The sequence below is a fragment of the Aythya marila genome (assembly GCF_965140915.1).
Source record: "Aythya marila genome assembly, chromosome: 2".
Classification (NCBI taxonomy): domain Eukaryota; kingdom Metazoa; phylum Chordata; class Aves; order Anseriformes; family Anatidae; genus Aythya; species Aythya marila.
The window spans coordinates 54,649,707-54,677,585 of record NC_139043.1 but is presented as its reverse complement, the minus strand read 5'-3'; the positions used below and the strand labels follow the sequence as shown (position 1 = coordinate 54,677,585).

Sequence of the window (27,879 nt, the reverse complement as noted above, 5' to 3'; positions counted from 1 at the left end):
CTGGCAATTTGCTAATAGTGATATATAGTAGTGGTGTTATAGGCAGTGCTGAATGTTCTTTCAAAACAACGTACAGATTCCCTACTCAAGTTCTTGATGAAGCACAGAGTGCAGTTCTGTGCAGGATGATAATTAACTCCTGCCACAAGAGTAGCCCTCCACAACCACTGACTGATTTGTATTTCCAGACACGCAGAAGTGCTCACAGAAATGTGCTTTCCTGAAAATTTTCTTATGCACTGCACTTCTCCAAATATTTCAGAGTCTAGAAGGCAAAAATCATAAAATCAGCATGTTTATTCAGGCAGATAAGTATTCATTTCTCACAGGAAGAAGGACTCACCCCTCTTCGTATCTAATATATTTATATATTTATACCCAATGTATTTATATATTTATATCTAATAAATTTATTCGTGCATATTTCTATTTTTTTTCGTCGATCGATTTTCTACATTTGCACGTATTTCAGTAGATGTGACGGTGGGCGGGAAACACGAGGCCGGCAGACAGCAAGCCGCAGCTCCAAGGCTTACCCTCGGCGCCCCGCGGGTGCGGGTGCTCGGCGCTGCGCAGGGCGCGGGCCGTCCCCCCCGCAGCTCCCCTGCCGCGAATGCCCGGCGGGGGCCGTGCCCGGCTCCCCGGGCGAGCGGCGCGCAGGCGCCTCTCGCTCCCCAGCTCCGGTGAGATGCTCTCGGACGTGCGAAGAGGATCGCCCTGCCTTTCCCTCTTGCCTTCTGCTTTCTCTCCGGCACCGCTGCCCCACTTTTCCTGCGTTTAGCCTGATCTCCTGGCTGGGTTTCATTTTTAATCCGCCTTTTTTATTTATTTATTTATTTTTTTTCCCAGTGTTGCCCACCCCCGGGAGCCCGTTTAGCACCCACTCTCCGCAGCTCTTGCTCCTCCATGTAGCTGTATCTAAAGGGAGACCCGCCTGTTGATTATTCCACGCACCCTCTGCCCTTCCCCCCCCTGCCACCCCTCCCCCCGCTTGATTTCAAACCTTTGGATGGTATTTTTGTGTCATTAGGAGATTAACATCCCTGGAACACCAGGGGAGGAAGGAGGAGGTGGAGGAGGAGGAGGGTGGAGGGGGAGAGAGAGACAGCAGCCAGGAAGGTTGTCATATTGCCACGAGTGAGGCTCTCCTCCCGCCGTCCCAGCCATCCTCGGCTTCTCGGTGGCAGCGGAGGGGGGCGTTTGCAGGCGCCGCTGGTTGCGGACGGCGGCAGGCAGGCGGGCTGTGCCCGGTGCCCGGTGCCCGCGTCCGCGGAGCTGCGGCGGCAGGGGCCGCCGGCGGGCGTGCGGCCGCGGCTCCTGCTCGCGGCCCCCCTCTCTTTTATGAGCAGCGAGGCGGAGGAGCGGCAGCCGGGGACGCCAGGAGGAGCATTTTTCACGGGTGTTTATGAATGGCACTGATATGGAGGAAATACCGTTTCAGAAAGTCAAGACCAAGAGGAAGAAGTGCTGCCACTGCTGCTGCTCCCCGCCTGCTGCCGCGGCGGCGGGAGCGGGAGCCGGGCTGGGGGACCCCCCTCCCTTGCTGCTGCTGGATGCCATCGCCTGCGAGGACGAGTTCGACTGCAAGGAGCTGGAGGCTCTCTTCCAGAGCTATAACCTGAAGCTGGAACAGACGTCTACCCTCAAGGCGCTGGCCGTCCTCATCGTGCTCACCGCCAGCCTGGCCCTTGTGGAGCTGCTCTCCGGACCCAGCCTGACCATCTCCAAAGGCTCGCACCCGGTGCACTGCATCATCTTCCTCTCCCTCTTCATCGTCACCAATGTCAAGTACCTGCAGGTCACCCAGCTGCAGCAGATCGTCAAGCTCACCTTGCTCTTCAGCTTCACCTTCTCCTTCCTCTGCTGCCCCTTCTCACTCGGCGCCTATGGCATGGAGCCCCCCAGCGCCCCCGAGCAGGGCATGTGGCAGCTCATGCTGGTCACCTTCGTCTCCTACTCCCTGCTACCCGTCCGGACCCTGCTAGCTATCGTCTTCGGGCTGGTGGTGTCCGTCTCCCACCTCATCGTCACCGCCACCTCCGTCAGCACCAAGAGGCAGCGGCTCTGGAGGACGGTGAGAGAGGCCGGGCCGGGCCGGGCACTGCAGCACAGCCCAGCCGCGCGGTGCGTGCCCGGCGGGCGGGAGGGGAGGCGCGGAGCAGCGCGGTGCCCGCCGCGGTGCTCTCCCGGTACGGCCAGCCGGGGCGGCGGCAGCGCCCGGCGGTCACCGGGGAGCGCCCGGTGTGTCCCTGGCCGGGAAGGGGGGCGTACGCAGCCCGGCTTCGGCGGTGCTTGTAGTTCCCAAAAAGTTTCCGGGAGACCGGGGGCTCAGGGTGACTCCCGGGGGAACAGGACTCTAGGCTTTGTCGGTCGAAGGAAAACGGGAGCGCTGAGGAAGGGGAGGCATCCAAGCGATTACACGCTGGGGCAGGTCCAGGGGCACCGCATGCACAGTCAGTGCAAATCCAGCACGTATAAGACCGCTTGATTCACTACGAATTTGGCATAGACAATAAGCTGCGTGTACTAACAATGCTTTGTGTTGATTCGTATTCTTGCTATCCGTCTCAGCCTTTGACCCTTCGTGCCCGTAGCCCATCTCAGGAGGATTCTGCAGAAAAACTCAAAGGGGAAGCCCACCTCTTTGCTCTCCCAGGGAGCACGGCATTCCCACTTCAGTTTTCCTATGGCATTTGCTGCCCCCTCTCCACAGGCATTACCTGGTATGCCAGTGAACTTCCTAGCAGTTCCTTTTCCTCTCTGCATTAATCCAGAAAAACCTCCCTCTGCAGCAAGCATCGTTGGAAACGTGCTGCTGCACTCCTCCCCCTCCCCCAAATAGCTATTTATAGCCCTGCAGGGCTTTCTCCGGCTCTCATGGCCTGATGGACCACACTGGCAGAAGGAGGAGGATGAGGGGATGAGTGTAAGGGGAACGCTAGGGCTGGGAGTCAGGATTTGCTGCTTCAGGCTCCATTATATGGTGCCTCTGAACCACTGGGAAAGAGAAATATAGAATTTTTGTGTCCTCCCTGGTATCGCATTGATCATGTTTGCCCTCAGGAGAAGCACATAGGTTCTGGGGTCTAAACTGGTGTTAACTAACAATTTAATGAATAATTTAAGTACTTAGTACGTTGCTTCTGATGAATTCTGGCTTTATTCTCCATGGCCTTGTAAAAACTGTGCTGCAATGCTAAGACACACACAGTTGGTGCAGGCATAAACATAAGCAGACTTGTACACCTTTGTGCCCAGAAGAGTAAATTTCTTCTCCCTTCTTACATGCACACATGCCCCATAGTGACATATATACGCATACTGGACATACATAAGGACAATTAAAAGACTGGGATACTGAGACATACAGGATTATTCATGGCTTCATGCTGCTGAGCTGGTGGACAAAATAAATTGTATATTTTGAAAGGGAAGAGAGAGATAAGCTGAGCTTTATGATTTACCCAGATAATCTGATGGTCTATTTTTAAATGCGTGATTTAGAGTTTCCACGAAAGGGAGAGCTGATGAAATGCAGAACACAAAGAGGAGCCTTTTCTAAAAGCATCCAAAAGGGTACCAAAAATGTTAGAATATATCTCTTCAGGTAGGGCTGGAGATAGCTCTTTTTGCTAGAGTACCAATTAGATCTTGTGGGATTCCAGGCTATCCTGTCTGCCCTGACACAGACATATTTTACTTGATGCCAAGTAAAGCTCAGTGTGCCTGTTCCTAGAGGAACAATGTAAAGAAGCTGACAATAATGTCACTAAGATACCTGACCAAGGGCTTGAAGATGAACAATTTTAAGGAGAGGAAATCTGCTAACGGTCTTTCTTCACACTAGTTTAATTCAGCTTTTCAACAGGCAAGTAGCTGGCTTAGAAATACATAGAATCATTTGACTAGCAGCTGATGTAACACATGTACATTTCTTCTTCAGCACTCTCTCCCTTCAGCCAAAGTAATTTCAGTAATTTGTGTGCAGTTCCCTGAACAACTATGCTTTGCTGATAACAGGAGGCAGAAACCTGCTCAGAGTCAAGGGAAATAACTGGTCTGTGAACTTCCATTGCACAGAAACGTATGTTGATATGTTGCATATTTGCAAGCAAAATGTCTTCTGATTTGAAGACTAACCCTGTGTGTAGAAGGGACCCTTCTCTTATATAAAAGTTGTTCCTTCTTTTCCAAAGCACAATTTTAAAATTGAGAAAAATAAAGCCTTGTAAAAGCCACATCATCTGAATTTTATTTGCCCAGTCTGACAGTAGCCCAGTCTATTTTGTTAAGGGTAGAATGGATGCTGTCTCTCAGTCTGAATCTTCTTACCATCATTGTTTTTCATCATGAACATCCTGGTGCACGAAGACACTGCATGCAGTCAGCCTGTCAAGGAGACAGGATTGCTCTACGCAGAGCTGCATCAGTGTGAATCTCTGTGCTTTATCTCCCAGCCCCAAAACTTAAACGAAAGGGTGAATTTCAATTGTTAAATTGGAATGTACTGTATCCAAAAAGCAGAAGCACCAGCACCAGCCACTGAGACCAGTTTTCTCTTAAAGGAGTCAGAGAATAATAGAACATCCTGAGTTGGAAGGGACCCACAAGGTTCATTGAGTCCAACTCCTGGCACCACACAGGTCTACCCAAAATTCAGACCATATGACTAAGAACATAGTCCAAACCCTTCTTAAACTCTGACAGGCTTGGTGCTGTGACCTAGAAGCTTTTGATTTTTGGATAGTTCAGGCAGGAAATGAATTTAAATGTCATTTAACCTGAGGTTTGAAAAATGCAGATCTAGTAACATCCATTGAAGTTTCTAGCAAATTGTCAGCAAGACCAGGTGCTTCATGGTGCTTCAAGTTCAGCCTATTAAAACATGGACGTACATTATGTTCTGAAGTGGGTTTTGGGGTGAACATATTTTCTTCCATGCTCTATGAGGAATATCTATACGCAAATCTTCGAATGCCAAAATCCTCACTGACTCCAGTAGTGCTGAATCAGACCCTGAGTGCGTCCCATGGCATGTGTAAAATTTGCATTCATATAAATGTACAAACACTTCAGCACATTAAAATCAATAGCTCAGCTCATTGCGGGAGTAGTTTGTTATGAGGTCTACACCATAAAGCACATTTACTTCAAGTGTGATAGTTTTCTGACAGCATAGTGTTGTCTCCTGATGGTCTGTGCAGATCACAGGCTCAATTCTTCTAGCTCTTGCCACCATTAGATATCATGTCACATCAGAGCTAAGACACAGGAACGTGAAAAAGTGAGAGGAGAGGAGGAACACAAGTGTAGGAACGCAAAGGAAGTTGGGGGGGGGGGGCAACATGGCAGAACCCAAACTTCATCTTTCCAGTCAGTGGCTGGATTTTACCCAAATTGAAGATTCCAGTCTGCCAATCTGTACTTCTGATTTCCTAAGGGAAATGTAATAATGGATAACATATATATACATACATATATATATATAAAAGTAGAATATTAATCACATATAAAGCATTACAGGCAACCTTGACCACATTCATGGCAAAAGGCATACTGACTTCACAGCTGTTTTTGTATATCTGGTTTGACATTGTGATAAGGATTTAAATAGCATATATGAATGATAGCATTTTGATTATGTTAGTTGGACTCTTTCACTTGCTTTGGAGTCATGGAACAAGATGTTCATGCCATATCTTTTCTTGAGGAAAAATGTGAGGAAGCATCCACAGCAGGCTGAGCCTAGAGATGAAGGTTTAATGACTTCTCATCTCATTTTTTTTTTGGTTGATTTTTTTTCCCCCTGCAGCTGGCAGATGTACGTTAGGTGCCACAGAGCAGTTACAGAAATAAAAAACCCTGCACCAAGAAGCTTAGTCCATTTTTTTGTTGTGATACAGAGAGTGGGTGTTAGAGAGATTAAGGGCAGATAGGGTGAGGAAGGCAGAGGCTGCTCACAGAAATTACTCAGCTGTGGCATGTGCACAGTTTCATGACTTACTGTTAAATAACTGCTTTTCATCACTAAATATTTTGTTCCTTCTTCTTTAAAAATAAAACGTATGGTTGTTTCCAGAAAATTCAGAAGCAAATTTTACCAACAGTGCCCTCACACATCACTATATTCATAAAAGAGCAAATCTTTTGAGAAAACCAAAGTTGCAACTTGAGTAGTAAAGAGCAGAAGAAAGAAAAGTGCTATCATAAATTAGTGAAATTATATTGTTTCCAGCAGTGTGGAGAAATGAAAGTTGCAGTATTTTTGTCTGTATTTAAAACTGGTTTCATGCTTTCATTTATCTACTTTTATGATTAGAGCTTTTACTGATTTCAGCAAATTCAGCAACAAATTAATAATGGGGAATAGGCAAACTATGAAAAGTGTGACATGAAGGAAACTGGTAGTGATTATTTAAAATAATTAAAGTACTGAAAATTTCATTTGGTATCTTAACTCTTTGCAGGTTGGTGTGATAGTAATGTGGAATATCATGAGGAATTATCATATCACTGTATAGTTAATCATTTTTGATAGTATTTAAAATGTAATTAAGGAACACATAACTGACAGAACTATTAATCTCCACACCTCTGTTTCTCACACAGAAGGCTGAGACTCGCAGCCTAATAAAAAGGGCTGCAAATGTAAGACAGCTCAGCTCTATTTCATTGTCTTTGTTATTCTGTGCAAAGCACAGGTTTTCTGCTGCATGCATAAGAAGTATTACTGAGGTACTGTATGAGTTCATTTTACAGTGCTTTCCAAATATTAGTATCAAGACTATCTCTAATTTTGCAAATATATCTATGCACTGGTAATCTGTTTAAATGCACTGTTTTCCTGTCTCTCCAAAGATTGGGACCACTGTTCTTAGACACTGTTAAAAGGACTTAATCTGTTTTGTCAGTTTGTGAGTCTACACTCATGAAGCTTAGCTCTAAGTCTCCATTTGCAAAAGCTGTATTCTCCAGCACAATGATATAGTGAATAATTGAGCTTGGTTACTGTTAATAATGATTTTTCCTTCTCTTGGGAAAAAGGTATCATACCTAAGCTAGGGAGAAATTGTCTTTCTCACAAAGTTTTTTACATGCCCCTGAAGTTGTCTTTTGAAGTTGACTTAGTGTCACTGATCCTCTGTAAATGCAATATTACCTAAAGATCTCAAAGAAATTCTTATCATAGGAAAATCTCATGTGCTGTCCTGCTTTTTTGTTTGTTTGTTTTTTTTCCCTTGTGTATGATAGTTGCTGCCATTCCACTTGTAAAAAAATTCAAACACTAAAAAATTAGAGTTACAACTACTTTGTACAAGACAATTGTAAACCCTTTTTTGTAGGGTTTTGAATTAAAAACCAACCAACCAAACAACAACAACAACAACAAAACACCATCTAAACCTGATATATAATGCACTACTGTGTTACAGTAAACTTACTGTAGGACTGTTCCTAAATGAAATTATTTTATTGAATGATTACAAACCTAGAAACATACATGGATTTTTTTGTTGTTGTTTTGTTATTGCAGCTAAGGGGTTCAAGAGCGAAGCTGAAGCTGTATGAGGGAAAGGCCTTTTCTTATTTAGAGTCATAGTTCAAATGTAGGTAGTAAAGGTTCAAGTTTCTTTACCGTTTGAAAGCATTTTGATGGCCTAACAAAGTGATTGTTTACAATAGTCAGGTTTCTGAGGTGTAACCACAATTTTTTTTTTATATAGCATCACTGTTGGTAACACATAACTCAGTAGCAAATTTAAAAGTTTTTCTTGTAGTTGGAAGGCAAACACAAGTGCTGTATTGATTAAGATTGCTTATAAGGTAATGTGTATGACTTTTGTGGAATTATAATGAAAGTTTGTAGGGCCTATGCATCAATGGTATTAAGATGTATAACAATAGAATGGGAGGAAAACCTGCATCCACAGTATGACAGAGTTTGCTGCCATATTTGAATTTTAACACGATGGGTACGTACTGTGATTCTTACTGTGGCAAAAATCACACTCAGCCTAAATCAGTCCCAAGGGAGAAAAAAGGACTTTGACTTGTTGGCAAAAGACAGCAATGCTACATATAAGTAGACAATGGCTATAGTATAATTTCATTCTTTGGTGTATTGCAATGAATGCAAAGTATTTTGAGGGTCTTTCTTTCTTTAGTAAAAGGGGGTAAGTCTTCTGGAAACTGCTGTGTTTGGTGGTTTAAAAGCTGACATAGAGCAACCTATCTTGAGAGTAACTTAAGAAGAGAAAGCCCTAGTGGTCAGTTTATTCCTCCCTTTAATATCTGGAGATCTCACAGCTGTTTTCAGAAATGATTAAACTATCTTAGTTATGGAAAGTTTAGTGGGATCATTGTAGATGTCAAGGTCAATCTGTGGCTTTGGCATATTGCTGTAGGTGTTGTTTGGTATTATCGAAGTTTAGACCGAGCAGTTTTTGAGTTTGCTTCTTTTGAAGACTTTCATGTGGCAAAGGAATACCATATGAAAAATCATCTCTAGTTAACTTCATCTAATTCATTAATTTAATCTAAATCATTAATCTGTTCTTCATCTTCATTCAGAAGATACAGTGCTTCATGTCAATGCATCATCTCTTCAATGGTGAATTTCTAGACTGGCACATGATTCCCTGAGCACGGTGAAGAATGTAGGAATGCTTTTTAAAGGCTAAATTACTGAGATGCTAAATAATCAAATTCTAGACTTCCTTTTAACAAGGAAAGAACCAAAGGATTGGTTCCACCTTCTACTTTATGGATTAATTTAGTTCATACTAACTGTCAGAAACATAAGACTGTCAGTGTCAGTCAAACATAATTCTAAACACAGGAAGAAAGAGTATACTCTTTGCACCAACCTGTTGATATACTTGGGGTCTGAAGCACATTGTTGGTGCTTCACATGGGGTGCTTCATGTACAAGTGCTACATCATGTTTCTGCCAGCAGTATAACATGTGCTAACATAGCAGGAAATCCAGCTAGCACATTTTCTCCTCTGACTCAGGGAAACTAACACAAGGCTTTGCAAAGAGAGATCCTTGATGGTGACAAGCTTTGTTGTACCATGTTCTGCTACATTCGCTTTCTTTACTATGGAGTCACTCCCTCCATTTTAGATTAGTTGTGCCTGTGCCATTAGTAAAGGTGTACTGTCTGTACTGTCCCATCTGAGGCATGCTTTTGGGAATCTGTTGTTCAAGCTTAGTTGCATAAGTGTGCAAACCCTATCAAGTAGCCAGGATCATTTCAGCAATACAGCCTTTTTCCTTCTCTGTTGTAATCTTATCTTTGGGTGGGTCATACAGCAACAAGAGACATAGAGCTGCACTGCAGCTGAGAAAGACTGGGAGATGTTTTGACAATCAAAACACCAGGCAGAGGTCTGGTGGAACCTGGTTTAGGAGACCATCTCACTGGCAACTTCAAAAGCCAAAACCAGAAATTAAGCCTCATAACCATTTTCAGTTCTTTCCTTTGTGGAAAGACTGTATCAGGAATACAGGAAAACAGCAGGAAAGACTGCACAGGGCTTACCTGTTTTCTGGAAAGTAATTTTCAAATGAAAAGTGGGATAGGTTTCTTTATTTAGTTTTTCTTAAATGCAATGTCATTGTGTAAAGCAATCTTATCTAAGGACAGATAAGAAAGAATTAGAAAAGCCTGGTGATAACTGGTAAGTTATCATCACATCTGCCATCTATGTCCAGAATAGTAAACCTGGACAACGTTAGCAGACATGATGATGTGTGATGATATGTGGTGCTTGAGTAAAGCCCTCTGAACAGGAATCAGAAATCTCTAGTGTTCAAGGGCAGATATGCAGAGTCTAGTAGGAAAGCAGGCTCCTAGGTGAGTGATTAAGGTTAAACAAATAATCATAAGTCCAGCTATTTATTTCTGGATTTCAAAGCAGCAATCAATGGTCCAGTTTTACTCTCGGGTCATAGTTTAAGTCAGCATTACCACTGAAAAAGTAGTCTGTTGACATGGATACACATCCCTGTTCACCCATTTTCACCACACAAAAACTGCTGAAACCCTGCACTGAACGGATCAGGGAGTTAATGCAGATTAGAATGAGCCTAGCAACGTGGGCTCTCATCCTGTTTGTGCCTGTATGGGTTTCTTTGCAGGCACAAATAGGCTGGGATCAGGAACAAGAAACCAGTGAAACAAAGAAGACAGAACAGCTTTTTTTTTTTTTTTTTTTTTTTTTTTTATGTCCTTTTCACTATTGTAACAACAGCTGTATGGACTTCACTGTTATATCAACTTCAGTGGGAACAGAGTTAGCCCTGATAACATCTTTTGTAAAATGCAACCTAACTTTACACTTTATAGTTAGTCACATTTGTATTAATTTAAATAAAGAAGTCTGGAAAATAAGTAAATCAGATGATATAATTAAAGGTTGGTTTGGTTTGGTATATCTCTTAAAACAACTGATACTGGAAAATATTTCAACATGGGTGCCAAACATCTGTAACAAGTTCACAAACATAAATTACTGTTAAGGAACAACAATTAAATTTTCTTATGTTTCAAAGACCCCTTAAAAGTAACCCAAGCATCCCCACTTTAACCATTAATATAGAGGATTTAGTTCTTCACATGGTACCAAAAGAAGGAAGTTTGACCTCAGTGCCAGGGAAGCTCATGGAGCAGATTATCTTGAGTGCCATCATGTGGCACTTGCAGGGCAACCAGGCGATCAGGCCCAGTCAGCATGGGTTTATGAAAGGCAGGTCCTGCTTGACGAACCTGATCTCCTGTGACAAAGTGACGCGCCTGGTGGATGAGGGAAAGGCTGTGGATGTGGTCTACCTTGACTTCAGTAAGGCTTTTGACACTGTTTTCCACAGCATTCTCCTCAAGAAACTGGCTGCTCATGGCTTGGACTGGTGTACACTTCATTGGGTTAGAAACTAGCTGGATAGCTGGGCCCAAAGAGTTGTGGTGAATGGAGTTAAATCCAGTTTGAGGCGAGTCACTAGCAGAGTCCCCCAGGGCTCCTTACTAGGGCCAGTTCTCTTTAATACAATATCTTTATCGATGATCTGGATGAGGGGATTGTGTGCACCCTCAGTAAGTTTGCAGACAACACCAAGTTAGATAAGTGTGTCAATCTGCTTGAGGGCAGGAAGGCTCTGCAGGAGGATCTGGATAGGCTGGACTGATGGGCTGAGGCCAGCTGTATGAAGGCCAAGTGCCTGGTCCTGCACCTGGGGCACAACAACCCCAAGCAGCACTACAGGCTGGGATATGAGTGCTTGGAAAGCTGCCTGGCAGAGAAGGACCTGGGAGTATTGGTTGATAGCTGAATATGAGCCAGCAGTGTGCTCAGGTGGCCAAGAAGGCCAACAGCATCCTGGCTTGTATAAGAAGCAGTGTGGCCAGCAGGTCTAGGGAAGTGATTTTCCCCCTGTACTTGGCTCTGGTGAGGCCGCACCTCAAGTACTATGTTCAGTTTTGGGCCCCTTGCTACAAGAAAGACATTGTGGTGCTCGAGCGAGTCCAGAGAAGGGCGACAAAGCTGGTGAGGGGTCTGGAGAACAAGTCTTTTGAGGAGTGGCTGAGGGACCTGTGATTATTCAGCCTGGAAAAGAGAAGGCTTAGGGGCAACCTTATCGTGCTCCACAGGTACCTTAAAAGGAGGCTGTGGTGAGGCGGGTGTTGGTCAATTCTCTCATGTGCCTGGTGACAGGATGAGGGAGGATGGGCTAATGTTGCACCAGGGGAGGTTTAGGTTGGATATTAGGAAAAACTTCAGTTTCCCTGGTGCCCAGGGAAGTGGTGGAGTCACCATCCTCGGAGGTCTTTAAAAGACGTTTAGATGTTGAGCTTAGTAATATGGTTTAGTGGAGGACTTGTTAGTGTTAGGTCAGAGGTTGGACTAGGTGATCTTGGAGGTCTCTTCCAACCTAGATGATTCTGTGATTCTGTGATTCTGTGAATTGACTTTTAAACGTGGCCAGTAGCAAATACAATTTGTTTAAAGATTTTGAATTTGTGAAGATTTTGAATACCATTTGAGGCACTTTTAAATGGCCCAAAACTTTAAAAAATTGCTTCATCTTCCATAAAGATATTTTATGTTAATATCCGCTATGGTGAACTGAAATGAGTGAATCACTAGAACCCATTATTTCTGCAGTAGTTAGAGACAATTGTCACTGATACCAGTTATAGAAGAGGCTGTATTTTTGAGATTGAAATTCAATAGGTTTTGCATGTTATTGTGGAAGTGTTATGTGAATAACTTACTTCATTCAGAATGGACAGAAGCTAGTTCTTCATACAGAATAGGCAGTTTCTACCTTGTGCTACTACTTTGGCTATATTTGATCTTAAATACCTAAGTTACAAGGCAGATGCTCAAATATATATATATATATTGATATCAAAATTGATATCCTGCAATAATCTATGCATGTCAGTGCTGATGCATCCATTCATGGTCAAGAGCAGAAGCAGACATACAATATATTTAAATACATCTTGCAATATCTTTAAGGTCTTGAATAATTCTGAAGTTGCATGCATCTTGAAGAAAATTCTGGAAGACAACGGACAGCTTTCTTAAAATTAATGATTCAGTGCTTTATCATGCGTTACCTGTATATCCTGAAATCAGTTTCTTTTTTGCTATAGTACCTTAGGAAAGCTCTGTCTGCTTAAGATAAATCTTTAATACTTTTCTTTTTTTTTTTTTTTTCTCATTGCAACTGAAAAAATATTAACACAGTGCAAACAAGGGATTGCTCAAGAACCTTACACATCAAATTATAGACTGAAATTCAGCTTGTCTTATTCTTATTTACCACTGATGTTAAGGAAATGCCTGAAGTGTCAACTTTGATTAGCTTCTCAACTTACTGCTTGCTGTACCAGTGCACAAATAACAGGCAGTCCTTTGTCATCTGATAGACATGCAAAAGAAAAGGAAAAAAGACTAGAGAAGAGAACCAAGATAATTTTTCTAAATGGAGGGGTCAGTCAGAATAGATTGAAAACCTGACTTCAGCTGCAGTTGTCTGGGGCAAGAATTTCATAAAGACAAGACTTCATCCTAAACATCACAAATCCCCAGGGAATAGTTTAAAATATTTCCATTTGCTCTAGGCTAAGCCATACTGCCATGTTTTCTTCTTTTCAGCTACTCTGAGATGAGCCTTTCATCTGGTCTCCATGACTTGGAGAAGGATGTTCATAAAAGAATGAAGTGTTCTGTGTTACAGTTAAATGGAGCGTGTTTATGAGCCACTTACACTTTTTTTTTTTTTTCAGTGTATTTGCCTCAGTAACTTTGTTATTAGCTGCATAAGATGTAGATGAGAGGTAAATTTTGTTTACCCAAAGCAATGGCATGAATTGACAGAACAAAGAATAGCTGTTCACCTATACGTTTTCCAGTAACAGTTGGAATTGTTTCACTTCTTCATAGGCAAAATGAAACTACAATTATGTTTTTGAATAATTTTCCATCAATTTTTAGAAGAAACCATCTATAGTTTATACATACAATATATTTTAATAGCTATTTATTATAATTATATGTCCCAGATATATTGCTGAGATATGTATGAATGGACTTATGCCAGAGCATATTGTATTTTAATTCTGATATTGCCAAGTAGATGTAACACTGAGCAATGTGAAATCTGGAAAGAAAAAAGAAAAAAAAACAGGTCCTTAAGTAAGGTCCTTAAATGCTGTTTTCTAAAACAGTTACCTTAATTTCTGTTTGACATTTTTAAAGAAATATTGACAGGCTTTTCAGAGGCAATACACTGGTTTATCTGCAGAGGGTTTTTGCTTATTTTTGCTGCATGACATGGAAGAGATATAAGTTTTCTATACGTGGCCAGGTTGAGAGGGAGCTTGAGTGAGTCAGTAATTATTTAAACCAAAAAGAAAAGGGGAAGCTGTCCTTTAACCCCATGTTAACTGATGGTAATTTCGAGGAGCTCCTTCACAGAATTCAGAGTTAGATGACTCTTGCATGTTACAGTCTTTACCTGTAGCTTTATGTTTGGCAGCACATGCTTGAAGCATACCTTAAAAGAACAAAAGAAAATAATGAAATAATAGATAAAAAAAATATGTGAGGAATTTGAGTAATTTTGTTTCATAAAATACCATGCAAAATTACCATTTCCCTTCTCACCTGCTGTCATTTGTGAAACTTCCACTGTGCTTGTTTTTGCTATTTGAATATTGCAAATGCTAATGTAAAAGATACAAGTGCCTACACAAAGATAGAACAGATTTATTCTGAAAGTTATTGAAAGAAGTATGCTGCCTCTTTTCTATGTTTTCTCTTTCCTCATTCAGTTTTTCCCTCCCAAAGGAAATAAGTCAGAGGCCTCTTAACTTCTGCATTCTGTCTGTCTCTTTTCCTCATTAGTGTTCTTGCACAGACTTCTCACAGATTTCACCTCTACTTATCTATAGGTGTCTCCCTGACTAGAGAAATGTCTGCTTTTTACATCTTTTCTGGATTAGTTTATTACATGGAGCATAAATATTTCTGCATCTTGTCTACAACTCCCGCTTGTGCAAGAACCTTAAAAGAGGAATTCATTTTTATGCAGCTTTTATTCCTTATGCTTTTCAAGAGCAGAAAATGATGAAGAAAAGAGAAAAATCAGTGTTCCGCTTCATCCTGGAATAAGCACTTCACCTAGTGACTTCAAGTACGGTTTTGCTTGTGAATGAACTTCAAGATTCTTCTTATGACCATTTTTCAGTATCTGAGTCCAGAGAAGAGTGGGAAGTAAAATGACTGTTTCTGCACAGTGTTTTGTACAACTTAGATTTGTGAAATAGTGGCTAAAGGTTTGGTTTTCAGAGTTGAAAGAATTTTTCTAAAAATAAAGCTAACTGTGGTCCTAACATTGTGAGCATTTTGTCAGTTAAGTATTAGAACTAAATTCAGGCTTTTCTGCCTTATTAATTTTATCTTTATGAATTTTATGTTTTTTGTAAGGTGGTCTCTCTCTCTCTCTCTTTTTTTTTTCTTTTCTTTTCTTTTTTTTTTTTCTCTGGGTGCAGCTGTAGGTTCATTATTGAACAGTAGTAAATGGATATGCTGACAGTACTTAAACAGCTAGTGTTCCTTTTATGTTTTTCTATTTAGTTGGAAGTTCTTGGAGCAATCCTGATGAAGAAATGTAACATCTTCAATATGCTGCTCTTGACTTTCTGTAAACACATCACAAATGTATAACTTTACATTTTTGTTTGTTTGTTTGTTTTGCTTCTTGAAAGATCATTTACCTGTAGCGAAGGGAAACAGATACACAAAAAGAGCAAACAAACAAACAAAACCAAACAAACAAACAAAAAAACACACCACTCAACCTCCTTAAATTTTTTGCTTGTTTGCCTTTTGTTTTTGTGAATATATACTGGCAGTTCTCATCTTCTGAAGCTTTGATACAAATTTTACAAGCCTCTGGGACAATATAAAATGTGGCCCTTTACCAATATAGTTTCCAGGGCAACTAAAGGGCCTGCAGTTTCATAAACACTGTGTTCTTGAGGAGAAATATTTGTCTGTTGGAAGATTATTTTACATTTAAGCACATTCATTTTAGAATCGTATCTCCTCATGAAAAAATACCTCTAGCATACTAATTCAGGTCTGGATTATTTGGAAGTAAGGCAAGGAGATATATTGTACAACTGCACTTGTAAGTGAGGGCTGCAAATAGTGTGATATAGGAAGGCTGTCAGATTTCCTCAGGCCCTGTATCTCTTCTCTAACGCCCAATGTGGGGATGCCATGTAGCCCCTTCTCAGTGCCCCCTGTCTGTTGGAAGATCACTGTTAAATCCCAAGTGATGTCTTTATTGCTGTTTATTTGTAAAAAGGTATATTTTTCAGGCTGACAATATATTTGGTTGTTAGCTGTACTACAAAAAACTTTATACTTTGATATGATATCAATGTGTACCTTCCATTTGAAAAAAAGTGATTGTGAAAAGAGTTTGGTTCGGAAAATCTGTGTGCACTCATATAACATTTGACTAGCATCCTTTTTTAACAGTTTATTCATTTTCTGTGACCAGTGCCATTTTTGACGTTTAGGCTTTAAAGAAAATCCTGTGTTGTCCTGCTCTGTGATAATATACTTCTCCACATGATCACAGAATTACAAATTTGTTTTTTCTGTATCCTCTTGAAGTATTAAGGCAGGACCAGGAGAGAGCATATATACACTACCCTTATATGATGTAATCAGTGTAGTATCTGAACAGTTAATTAAATGACTTGGCTGGACATAAATGACTTGTCAGGAGACTGAAAGCCAAGTCCAAATCAAAGATGCAGAAAATGGTTTGAATATCTTTATAACTGTGCCTGGGGTGATGAATTTTCAGTATATGCACTGTAATTAGTCTTGGTAAGATTTAGAGAACAGGGTATGTACTGTGTTAGCATTATTTGGTTTTCTTGTGCAGCTGAAGAGGTGTTTTTAGGTACAGTAATCTTGGAAAATGAACCAGATCTTTTCCTCAGCTTTGCATAATTCTTCCTGATTTATGCACCAAATGTGTTCATGCATATTTGAGTACTATACAAAACAATGACCTAGATTACAAGCTTAATTATGTGTACTCAATTTAATCCATTTTGAAGAGTTACTCCAGATTTTCACTAATTTTAAGTAACATGACAACTTGTACTTTTTTTGCTAGACATCTGTATCCAGTGAAGTTAGTTCACACAGTATTAGAGGTTCTGTTATTTCCTATTTTTTAATCTTTAATGTTTGACCATTTATCCGTTCCTTTCTTTCTTTCCTTGCCACCCTCCTCCCTTCCTGTGTCTTTTTCTCCATCTTTCTATGGTGTTGGGGAAATAAAACAAACGCTATGTTGTGTTTTTGTTTGTTTGCTTGGTTTTGTTTTGTTTTGTTTTTAGTTCATTTATTTATTCCCTCATATACAAATGTTGACTTCACTCTGTTCATGAGGGCTTTTCAGATGATGAGTAACACAAGACTAACACACTGGAAAATCTGTAAATAACTGTACAAGGATGGAACGTGTGACCTTTTGTAGGAATGTGTTCTATGTCAGACTTCACTGGGGATTTTGAGTAGAAATGCTTAAGGAAAAGTAAAGTACAGATTTCAAGATTTGCTCTTCTGCAGGGTTTTGTGGATTAAAGTATTTTAACTTCTGAGACTTGAAGTAAATACTTTTTTTTTTTTTTTCCTCCCCCACAGGAATTTGTGTATTTATTTATTTATTATTTTCACAGAGAAGCAGTGACCTACTCAGGTCTCATCAGCAAACTGATCAGTAAATATAACAATATTTAGATAAAGATATGTAAAGGTATCTTCTGTTTCCTCTTCCCTTTAGAAATAATTTAAGACATGGTGATGACTATAATATTTATTGAGTATTACATTATCCATATATTCAATCAGACTGGAACTGTGAAGCACAGGTTCTCACAAGTATTTATGTCTCTGAGCACACAGGTTGGGTTTAGAGACAATAAGGCATCTACATATGTGCGTGGATTTACACCTAATTCAACCCATGGATAGGCTGTTTTCGACTGCTTCACAGGATTCTGTATTACCAGGATTTTACTAGAAGACACTCTGAAAACCTTGGATACTGGTGGAGGCTCTGGTTCACACAGAAACAAGTTCTAAAAATAGGAGTGTTTGTTTGTTTGTTCTTGTTTTATTTTGTTTTGTTTGTTTGGTTGGTTGGTTTGTTAACCAGTAGGGCTTAGTCTGATGAACATCATCTTATGAATTGCTTACTATTTGTCAGACCTCAAATCAAAAGGGCCACATACAATCTGTGAAGTACAAACACATGCAGATGGAAATGGTTCAGTGTGTCCCTGTTGCCTTGGATGTTTACTGAGCACAGCAAAGCAAAGATGGTAAAACTTTTAGAAACTGCTTTAACTACTTTTCCTCTGCACTTGTTTCTAGGGAGACCCTGTTCCTTGATGGAGGACCTTGGGCTTCTAGCTTGGGACTGAAGTGGATGACTTAATGATTCTATGCTGTAGAGGCTGTCTTAGGATAATGTTCCAGCTGTGCCAGGTGTACTTGTTTGAACACCTGTGAGGAATGCATACAACCTGTTCTAGAAATGTCTTAGACATCAAATTCAGTTTGGACTGAAACATCTGAATCGTACCTAGTCATTCAACTCTCCATGATCCCAGCAGAACTAATCCTCTGAGACTATGCGTTCTTGCAGTGCTGAACAGAGCAATGCAGAAAGAACTTTTAAAGCTGGAACTTTCGTATTGTGTAGAAAGTTTGTGTAAGCTTCACAGGATTGAGTTCCTTCTGCATGGCCATTTGAGTGAGGACCACAGGTTGGTGATTCCCTAAATGTGTATGTGAACACTGTGCATCTGTTAATTATTAGAAAGATTTTGTTTCAAAGGTCAATATAAGAATCACTGATACCAAACAATGAGAAGTGCATACTGAAATGGTACTAGTGTAATTGTGCGATTATTTGCTCAGACATAGTAGTAAAAACTTATAGATAGGTGCTTCATTAAGGGAGCCTATCCAAACAAGAGAGGTTTATTTATAAATGCAACAATTAAGAATTGAACTTTTTCCTGATCCAGAATACAATTACCACCATAGCTCTTGTGACTTATATAAACTGAAATTCTACTCTGTACTGTTTTTCACTTCGTTAATATTGTCTGGTTATAAGTATTTATTGAATAACCCCAGAATACATTTACCATCATTGAATTAGTACTGAATCAGTACTGAAAATATTAAATAAGAGACTTTTCTTGTGGCCATATGTTCAGAAACAGGAGTAATATAGCCTGCTATGCTGAGATCTTACCCAGAAGAGGAAGAAAGATATGATCAGACAGAAGCACACAGATAAGTGCTATTTGTGTTACCAGGACGGATCATGGCTGGGCTATCATGTGGTTGTAACTGTACAGCCTTCTGGTTTTGTTCTTAATTATATTGATGAGCACAAACAATACAGCAGTGGCACTGGGGATTTCCAAAGCATTAGTAATCACTGAAGACATAGCATAAGAGAAGAACATGCTAAGTTTTTATGCTAAGAAGTCTACTGAATATGTAGGTGTGGCTGAATTAAACTGGTATGAAGATGTCTTAAAGAATAAAATTATTTTTAGAATTTTCTTCAGCTGTGCTTAAAAGTAGCATTATGCCCCTTGTACACCTGAAAGGGTAAGGTTTCTCAAGCTGTGATACAAGAAAGACGCAATGGTCTGTAGTTTCTCTTAAAATAGAGGTTGTTCCTTATTTGCCTCCTACTCAACTGACAGTATATAACACCACCCCTCATATTAATAACTCTTACAAAATTTAATGTCAAGCAGAGAAATATAAGGGGAAGAAAGGAACAAGCAGAGTTTAATCAGAGAAGCAAATCAACCCTGAAAAGACTTCTACTTGCCTCTCTCTAATACCTTTTTAGCACTTTTGCCCAGAAAAGTAAATTTAAAACAAAAGAAAACAAAGCACAACTGAAAACAAACAAACAAACAAACAAAAAACAGCAAAGATGTGGCCAGGGATTTCACTGAGCTGGGCAGTCTGTTAGTGAAGAAGAGAAAGGTGGTCTCTGCCTCCTTCCAAATAAATCTTTTATTTTTCTGCTTGATAGTAAACAGTAAATATCAAGACTGATGTATAACAGTAATCAATGATAGTAATCATATAATTAATACATTCACATTGCCTTAAGGTGTATGTCTGTACCTTTAGAAAAAAAAAACTGATTTCAGGGAAGGTAAGGAACTGTCACTTTTTTTTGAAAGCTTTCTTCATCTTCTGGAAATAATTCTTACTGTCTTTACTGCCAGTCATTGTGATACCATGTCCTTTTACCTACATTGAAGGTATGCTTCTGGTCAGCACATACTGAGCTCTTCTGCAGAGCACTTACAGTTGTCTTGAATAGTTTGCTATGTGTGTGTGTCTCAGGCACTGATTTTTTCCAAGAAAAGGGTTTCTCATCATAGCTTGAGGAATGGTCACAGCTGACTGTAATAAATAGAGGTTATACAGCAGAAAGTGATGCCAAATGAAAGGACTGTAATGGAGAGAAGGAAAGGTGAGCTCAAACTGAGAGCAGTGTAAGGGAAGCACCCAAGAAGCCTGCTGAATGTTAGATTGCAGAGCTCTGCTGTTTTTCTGTTTGGGATGAAGTGAGCCTCATCTCAGTTATTTGCTATGTGTACAATGGTTATAAGAGATATCTACTCATCTTTTAGAGAAGGGGAATCTGTCTGTGCTTTGTCTGTGTGACTGTGGAGTTAACTTACTGTATCTGTGTCTGAATATCTAGACTTTTATACCTTGTTTACCTTCATGGAGATTATGATCAAGAACATGATATTTTCAATTATGAAATAAAGTTTTTATTTTGTGGCCTATTACCTACTTATAATTTTATGTTTCCTCCACTATGCTCAGGGCCTGGGGCATGTTCAGTGATGCAGTTAGAACAGTTGCTTTTTTTGTAGAGATTTTACTGGTGCCTATGCTGCAGGTAGCAGGCTTTGGAAATTGCCCCTTACTCTCTCTATCTCTCTCTCTTTTTTTTTTTCTCTCTGTTTTCCTTTTCTCTATATCAGAGTTGGATGATCTCTGAGTAAAGTTAATTCAGCTCCTTGAATTATGTCAGGCTGTGGGAAACCATGCTCTGTGATCTACAAAGGTTAACACAAATTCCAAAGAATTATCAAACTCGCACAAAACTATGAGTCAGCAAAAAGCCAACTCAAATATTTCCTGTCCATAATCAATTCTAGTATGAAAAATATGTTCCAGGTAACCATTCTAAACACTTAATCAGCATCAGTTATAAAAAATCCTGAATAGTAAAAAAGACAATCTAAAACAAAACCAAAGCATAGTAGTAATAGATAAAAATCAAAAGCACACCCAAAGGAAGACATGTTCTTCATGGTTTTTTTTTGTGTTTTGTTGTTGTTGTTGGTGGTTTTTTTTTGTTTGTTTGTTTTTGTTTTTAATTATACCTAACTTCACAAATTGCATAAGTCTGAATAACAGTAGATTCTAAATTACTTTACAGGGCATATTTAATGTTTCATTATATTATCTTCTTTCCTTATTTACACCATTTATCTATTTTACACAATGAAGATCTCAAAAAAATGGGAAGTTGTGTAGGAGCTCTTCAATATTTACACCTCATAACCTTCCTTTCTTTTCTCTGTCTCTTGCACCTGCTCACAGCCAGCACACACAATGGGCACCAGTGTTGCATGCTGGCCTCCCTTGTTTCTCATTCTGAGGCTTATGTGAAGGTAAGGATGGAGAAGGAAGAAAACATTGCAAAATGCAAAGAGGTATATAAACTCAGAAAATGAGAACATTCATAGACTTTTTTTTTGTGGTTCTCACTGCCAGTTTTCTGATGTGCATTGATTATCTCTTTTCCCCAACTTGTTCTGTGCGTTCTCACAGTCTCTAAGGGCCATTCACACCCTGATTTCTTCCCCTCACTTCCTCTTTTGTTCCCCCATCAGTCACTTTCTTTCCCTTTGATGCATGTTGAGATATAGCATCCCATTTACCCCTATTCTTCCTTCCCCTCCAAAAACAAACGAAAAGGCCTGGAAAAATCATGCTATTTACTACCTTTACATGATTTGCTTTTTTAATGTATTATATTTCCTCCCCTATTCTGTATTTGTGCTGAGTAGATTAAAAAACAAACAACTGTATCTTGATCAGTCATTCTATATTAGTTGGTACATTGGGGTTGAAATTTGCTCTGGCTTAGATGCAGTTATAATTCTGCATAACTAATAAGAACAAATGACTGATTTAAAGTTAAAGTGTCCATAATTGCCACACAGTTACCACTTAGAAGTATATGAAACTATTGTAGCTTGTTGAAAGGTGGGCAAAAAAGATGAAGTCTCTAGAGGGAAAGCTGTATGAAGAGCAGCTGAGGTCACTTGGTTTGTTCAGCCTATTGAAGAGGAGACTAAGGGGTGATCTCATGGCAGCCTACAGCTTCCTCATGAGGGGCAGTGATGGGGAAGGTGCTGATCTCTTCTCTGGTGAACAGTGATAAGACGCAAGGGAACAGCTTAAAACTGCATCTGGGGAGGCTCAGGTTCAATATCAGGAAGGAGTTCTTCACTGAGGGGGTTGGAGGGATAGTGGAACAGGCTTCCCAGGGAAGTGGTCATGGCCTCAAGCATGCAGGAGTTCAAGAAGCATTTGGATAACACTCAAACTCGGTTTGAATTTTGGGTGGTCCTGTGTGGAATCAGGAGTTGTACTTTATGATCCTCATGGGTCCCTTTCAACACAAGATATTCTACAATTCATAGAATCACTGCTGGCCATTCAGTCCAATGACCATTTTAGGTGTTCCCTTTGCAGGCTGGCCACACTAGTGCTCATACCAGTAAGGTATGTGGGGCAGAGAGACTATCAGACATGCAATGCCAGGTTGCTTGGCATGGTTGTTGCTGCCCATCAGATGGATGTTTATGGTGGGAACGATACCGTCCACATCCTGTGGTGACTGAGCTTCAAGGAATACCAAACCAGCTCATACCTTTTGATGTGCCATGAACTTCACTCTTCTACACTGTGATTTGTATTCTGTTTAAATTCACAACCAATAATTAGAAGGTCTAACACCTAGAGCAACAAACTTAAAGCCAAGTATTCACAGATGACATTGTAATGCTGATGTCTTCACCCTTAGTAGAAATCCTCTGGGTTCTAATATTAGAAGCAAGGGTAGACATTAGTGTCATGGTTTATTTGAGTGTGTGGACTGTCACTGTACAAAAATTGGACCTTTTTAATGGTAAGTACATAGTAAATCATTTGGCAATGGGTTTACCTTTGAGTAACTGTTTAAAGCAGAGTTGCATGAAAACCAGAAATTCACAATTTTCACAAATCACAGTAAATGGTGCTTCTGAATTTAGTTTGTCAAACACTGTCCTTATTCCACTTTTTTTTTTTTTTTAATTAACACTTACCAAAGAAGCATGTTGATCAAAATATTAAACCCTTATTGTAAACATTTAGGTCCTCTCTGATAATTAGTACCATCTGCATTTGTGAGGTTGCATGTGTGTTTCCAGGAAGCTGGGAGTCATTTGCAGGAGTGGAGAAGCATTATATACATTTACACAGAGTTACATGTGTGGGAAGGCTGAGCACTTAATTTGAAAAACAAATAAAGCATGTCAAGGGCTATTTTGTATTGCATGATATCAGAGTGTTGGTATCTCTCGCTTACTTATAAAGCTGTGAAAAACTGGCCATGTGAAGTGAAAGTGGCTATTATGGCATGGCAGCCAAAATTTAGTTTGAGTTGTAATTGGAAGTAATCAAGGACTGTTGCAACCATATTTTACATTTTGCATGTTTTGATTTTACAGTAAATATTAAGTTAAATATATATATATAACACATAAATATATCTATTTGTATCTTTTTGCAATGGATAATTTTGGAAATAAGTTTATGTTTAAACTTCTTTAAGTAGGTTAAAATATTCCAGTTATCTGATAATTGAAATACAGTCAGTGACCTACATTCATGAGGAAATAATTATTTTTTGAAAATGCTGTTCTAACTTTAAAAGAATCATTAATGGAACATATCTGGCAGTCCAATTTACATTTTAGATAACTCAGAATTATTAATCATCATGTTATGCCCAGGCAGACTTCTAATTTCTGCAGAGAAGTATCTAGGCCTTTGCAGCTTGAAAGAAGCCAAAAAAAAAAAAAAAAGAAAAAAAATGCCACCCCAAAAGCCTTTCCAGCCAAAAACAACTATGTAACAAGGGATAACTATATGGTCTGAAAGGGATTTACTTTTCTATGGGTTTCCTAATGTGTTCTTTTGAAACTCTTGACTGGTTTACAGGCCTAGCTTCATTTCTTCCAGATCTGTTTTTAGTCTTGGTGCTTTGCCATGTTGCATCTCACTGTATAGTTTCTGGTATATTGGTATACATATATCCACAATGAAAACATCAGGTTGGCTATACAAAATACTGTGAAACCAAATATGTTTTTCCATGGTTTTATTTAGTTTAGTTTAGTTATTTTTTCCTCAGAGCTAGAGCCTCACACCTCTTCATTGCTGTGCACCTGGTATGCATCAGCCTCATCTCATGCCACAAGATCAGCCAAGTTGCAGGCACATTTCCCCTGACAGGAGCATGTAGCTCCAGTACTGGCCAACCACTTCCTCAGGTCCAAGTATTGCAATTTGGCAACTGAAACCAGTATTTGGTAGGAAAGAAGAATTCACATTCAAAGGCAACGTGACACCTTCAGCCTTGATAATTGTCTTCAGTGCAGTCTGAAAGAGTGTTTCCCTTAGCTAGAGCAAGTCCTGCCTGCCTGCATTCCCACTCAACAGTGCAGGGTGACACTGGGGTCCTGGTTTTGGTCCTTGAAACAGTTACAGATGCTTTGGAGCACAGCTGAATGCAGTGGCACTGAATATTTAGCCTCTGCTCCTCTCCACCAAATCCTTCAGAAGAAAATAAATAAATAAATGGAAATAAAAATAAATAAATAAATAAATAAATAAACAGCAGAAAAGCTAATTCCATGGTACTGTCACCACTTCTAGAGCAAGTTTGGATGTTCCTTTGCCATGTCTGATTGTTCTGTAAATAACATCCCTTTTAGATCATGAAAACAGAAGAGAACCTGTATTATTCCTCAAATTGTTCTTCCAGCTGTATTATGTAGAATCACTGTGAAAACCTGGCTGTTTGGCCTAGTCTGTCCTGCTGGTAGTTTGATTTGGTTTGATTTTTCATACCTAAAAAACTGCCAAGCAGGAACAACAGTGCAACAGAGCAAACCAAAGGGGATGACCTATTGTTTAAGTTGCTAGATCTATTTAGTTGTTTTTGTCATCACTGCTGTAATGACTGTCTCTTACTTGGAGACCATCGTGCAAAAACTTTTTCACCCCATTGGAATTCTAATCCATAATTAGTGTTTTGGATCAAGGCAAAGCTACAAAGTTCTTGCATGTATTCCTGGTCATATTTTGTCATAGGCCCCATTAATGATTTTTTATCTGGGCAGTATGAAATAATACCTTGTGAAGTAACTTTAATGCCACAGCTAGTCTGCTTTGCATTAACTTTCTGTAATGGTTCCAAGGTGAACTCTGTCTCACAGCACAACTTTATTCCTTGCAGTGTTTTCCAGAGTGCCATTGCAGGGTAAAAATTTCCAGAACAAAGTATTGTTTGAGAAAGAAAGGGGTGCTGAAGAAGACGATTTGTTTGTTTGTTTGTTTGTTGTTGTTTTAAGTAAAAAGATTTGTGCAACAGTTGTATTAAATATTGCTGAATCAGAACTGTATTAACTCATCCTTGCAAGAAAGGTTAGATTTTTACTCGTTTCCTGGGGTCCTTACTTAAATAGAAAAAAAGGTTATCAAAATACTTGCATGATACGCAGTAACCTTGAGCAATTGCTGAAAACATTGTTTTTGGGCTTCGGGTTTGTTTATTTATTTGTTTGTTTGTTTGTTTTTCTGAAGATTTATTTGTTCTGGGTACTGCGGGTTTAGCTTTTTCACTTTCTAACTCTTCATGTGATTTCTGTGTTCATTGGGCATCTCTTCACTGTGTAGCTGGTTAGTTACTTCTGATCAGTTCTGATAGCCCTAGAAAAGGATGGCTCACTTTTTTTTTTTTTTTTTTTTTTTTTTTTTGTACTGGCTGTACCAATATCTCTTCCACCACGAACACTGGATGGCTGATTTGTTGTTTTTAGTTTTTGGATACTTGAATGGATTTTTCCGTTGAACACTGTCAGTATTAGTCTCTCCTATTTGTAGCTTTTGCTTTTTGTAGTTGCTGTAGCTTTCCAACACTTGTTTCCACAATGTATGCACCTTCAATATTTTGTCACACTGTACCTGGAAAAATTCTGAATTTTATCGTTTGGCCCACATTCTTTTATCAGGATGGAACTTAATGCACATATACTTTATAATAATGGTGTGAAATATATATATATATATATATATATATATATAAAACCTTTTATCTTTGTTTCTATCCTAGACCCAGTTGTATTGACCCTTATAATCTATCCAGTTCTTTCATCTGGAGGGGAAAAAGCAGTTTGAAATCTAACATCTTTTCACTGTTTTTTTTTTTTTTTTTTTTTTTTCCTGAAGCATCTACAACTTTAATGGAAATGCTTTTCAGGTTTTTCTCCCTTGTGCTCCAATTTTGTGCTGTTTCCCAAAGCACTCTGCTGTAGCCTTTGGCACTTTCAGGATTCACCCCTGCTTGCCTAAGTAGTTGTCAACTATGATACAAACTTCTCTTTCTCTTTGTAGTGAACTATTTTACTGCATATTTAATATCTTTCAGAAGAGCCTTTAGCAGCTCTCAGAACCACCGAGAGCAGAGGATCTCTAATGCCGAGGATCCCAAACTTTCCCTATCACTAAGACTGGTAGTTGTTTCATTTGGTCCATAGTTGGCCTCAGTTTGGTGTTTGGAGCTATTTCACCCACACACCTCTTTCTACGTGGGCACCTGGGATGAGAGTTGTGTGGCTGAGTGACCGGATCTCTAAGGGATTGCTGTAGAGTTCAGAATACAGGTATTACTCTTAATCCAAAAAATAACCTGGATTATTCTCCTAAAGTGGATGTTCTTGTCAGAGCTGATACTTAGTAATGAATATTTGTTTCATCTTGCTGTTTTGTATCCATGGTGTTAAATAGCCTTGATGTTTGAAGTCCCTTTCCATGTTCTTCTGTCATTGTGACAAAGCCCTTTGTACCTTCAAAGTCAGCACCTTTATACTTGTTGCCTTCTTCCCACTCGATATAATTATGGCCAACATTTTATGACATTACAAATATTTTTGGTATCTTGCTTTATTAATTTTAATTGGCTGGAACAGGTTTTGACACAGTGGCAATTCTTATGTTGCTTCCTGTTGAAAAAAAATGTGATCTCTCAAAGGCATGGTTTTGAAAGAAAAAAATATTATTTTATATATTAAATAATAACATTATTTGTAAAGGTGTGCCATTTCTGGCCAGGTGAGTTCCCAGAGCCAGTTCAATGTGTGACTGCCCTGCTCATCAGTTATTGCAGTAGAGCAGGAAGAACCAGCAGACGGGAAAGTATCACCAGAGCAGTCTCTGCTTCAGCTGGCTCAAGCTACCATACTAACAAAGAGTGCAGAGTTTACAGAATCTATTTGAATGATGAAAAGAGAAGCAACATGGCCACAGCAGCCCAGCACTGCACCTGGAAGGATAAACTCTTTTTAAGAGACTGTTTCAAGTCTCTCATGCAGACACTGTACTGCTGAGGATACAGTTTACAGAGTTCTGTTGGTAAAGAGCTAAAACGACCCGGAGAACCACTGGTATTCCTTACCAGTAACTCAAAGGACAGTACTGCTGAGTTTTAACACAGAGTTGTTGCTGCATAGTGTATTACTGGAGACAGCAACAGATACGTTTCATTAATTGAGCAATTATACAAATAAGGTATTTTTTACCTATATTGGTCATTTAAAAAGCATAGTGAGACTTTATAGACTTAGAGGAATTTTTTTGTCTGCTACATTGCTGAAAAGTCACAACCTGATGTAAAACACAGTAGCTGCTTAATTGCTGGCAGATTCCTATAATCATCTGAACCTACAGGGTCTTTAAAGTAGGCAAAAATATAATTACTTTATATACTTTCTACACTGAACTAATTATGCAGTGCCTTACACTGGAAAAATATTCTCGTTTGACATCCCTATTAACATAAGTCTCTAAGGGTAGAACTGTATATAATTTCTG

General features: G+C 39.6%; 1 protein-coding gene across 1 annotated transcript in view; it reads left to right on the top strand.

Moving 5' to 3' along the window:
• Positions 1 to 439: 439 nt before the first annotated feature.
• ADCY1 (adenylate cyclase 1) overlaps positions 440 to 27,879 on the top strand; it is a 162,296-nt gene continuing 134,856 nt past the window's right edge. The window contains exon 1 of the mRNA XM_082752455.1: positions 440 to 2,074. Within this exon, the coding sequence (XP_082608581.1) occupies positions 1,406 to 2,074 (669 nt within the window). The 5' untranslated portion in view covers positions 440 to 1,405. The remainder of the gene's footprint in view (positions 2,075 to 27,879) is intronic.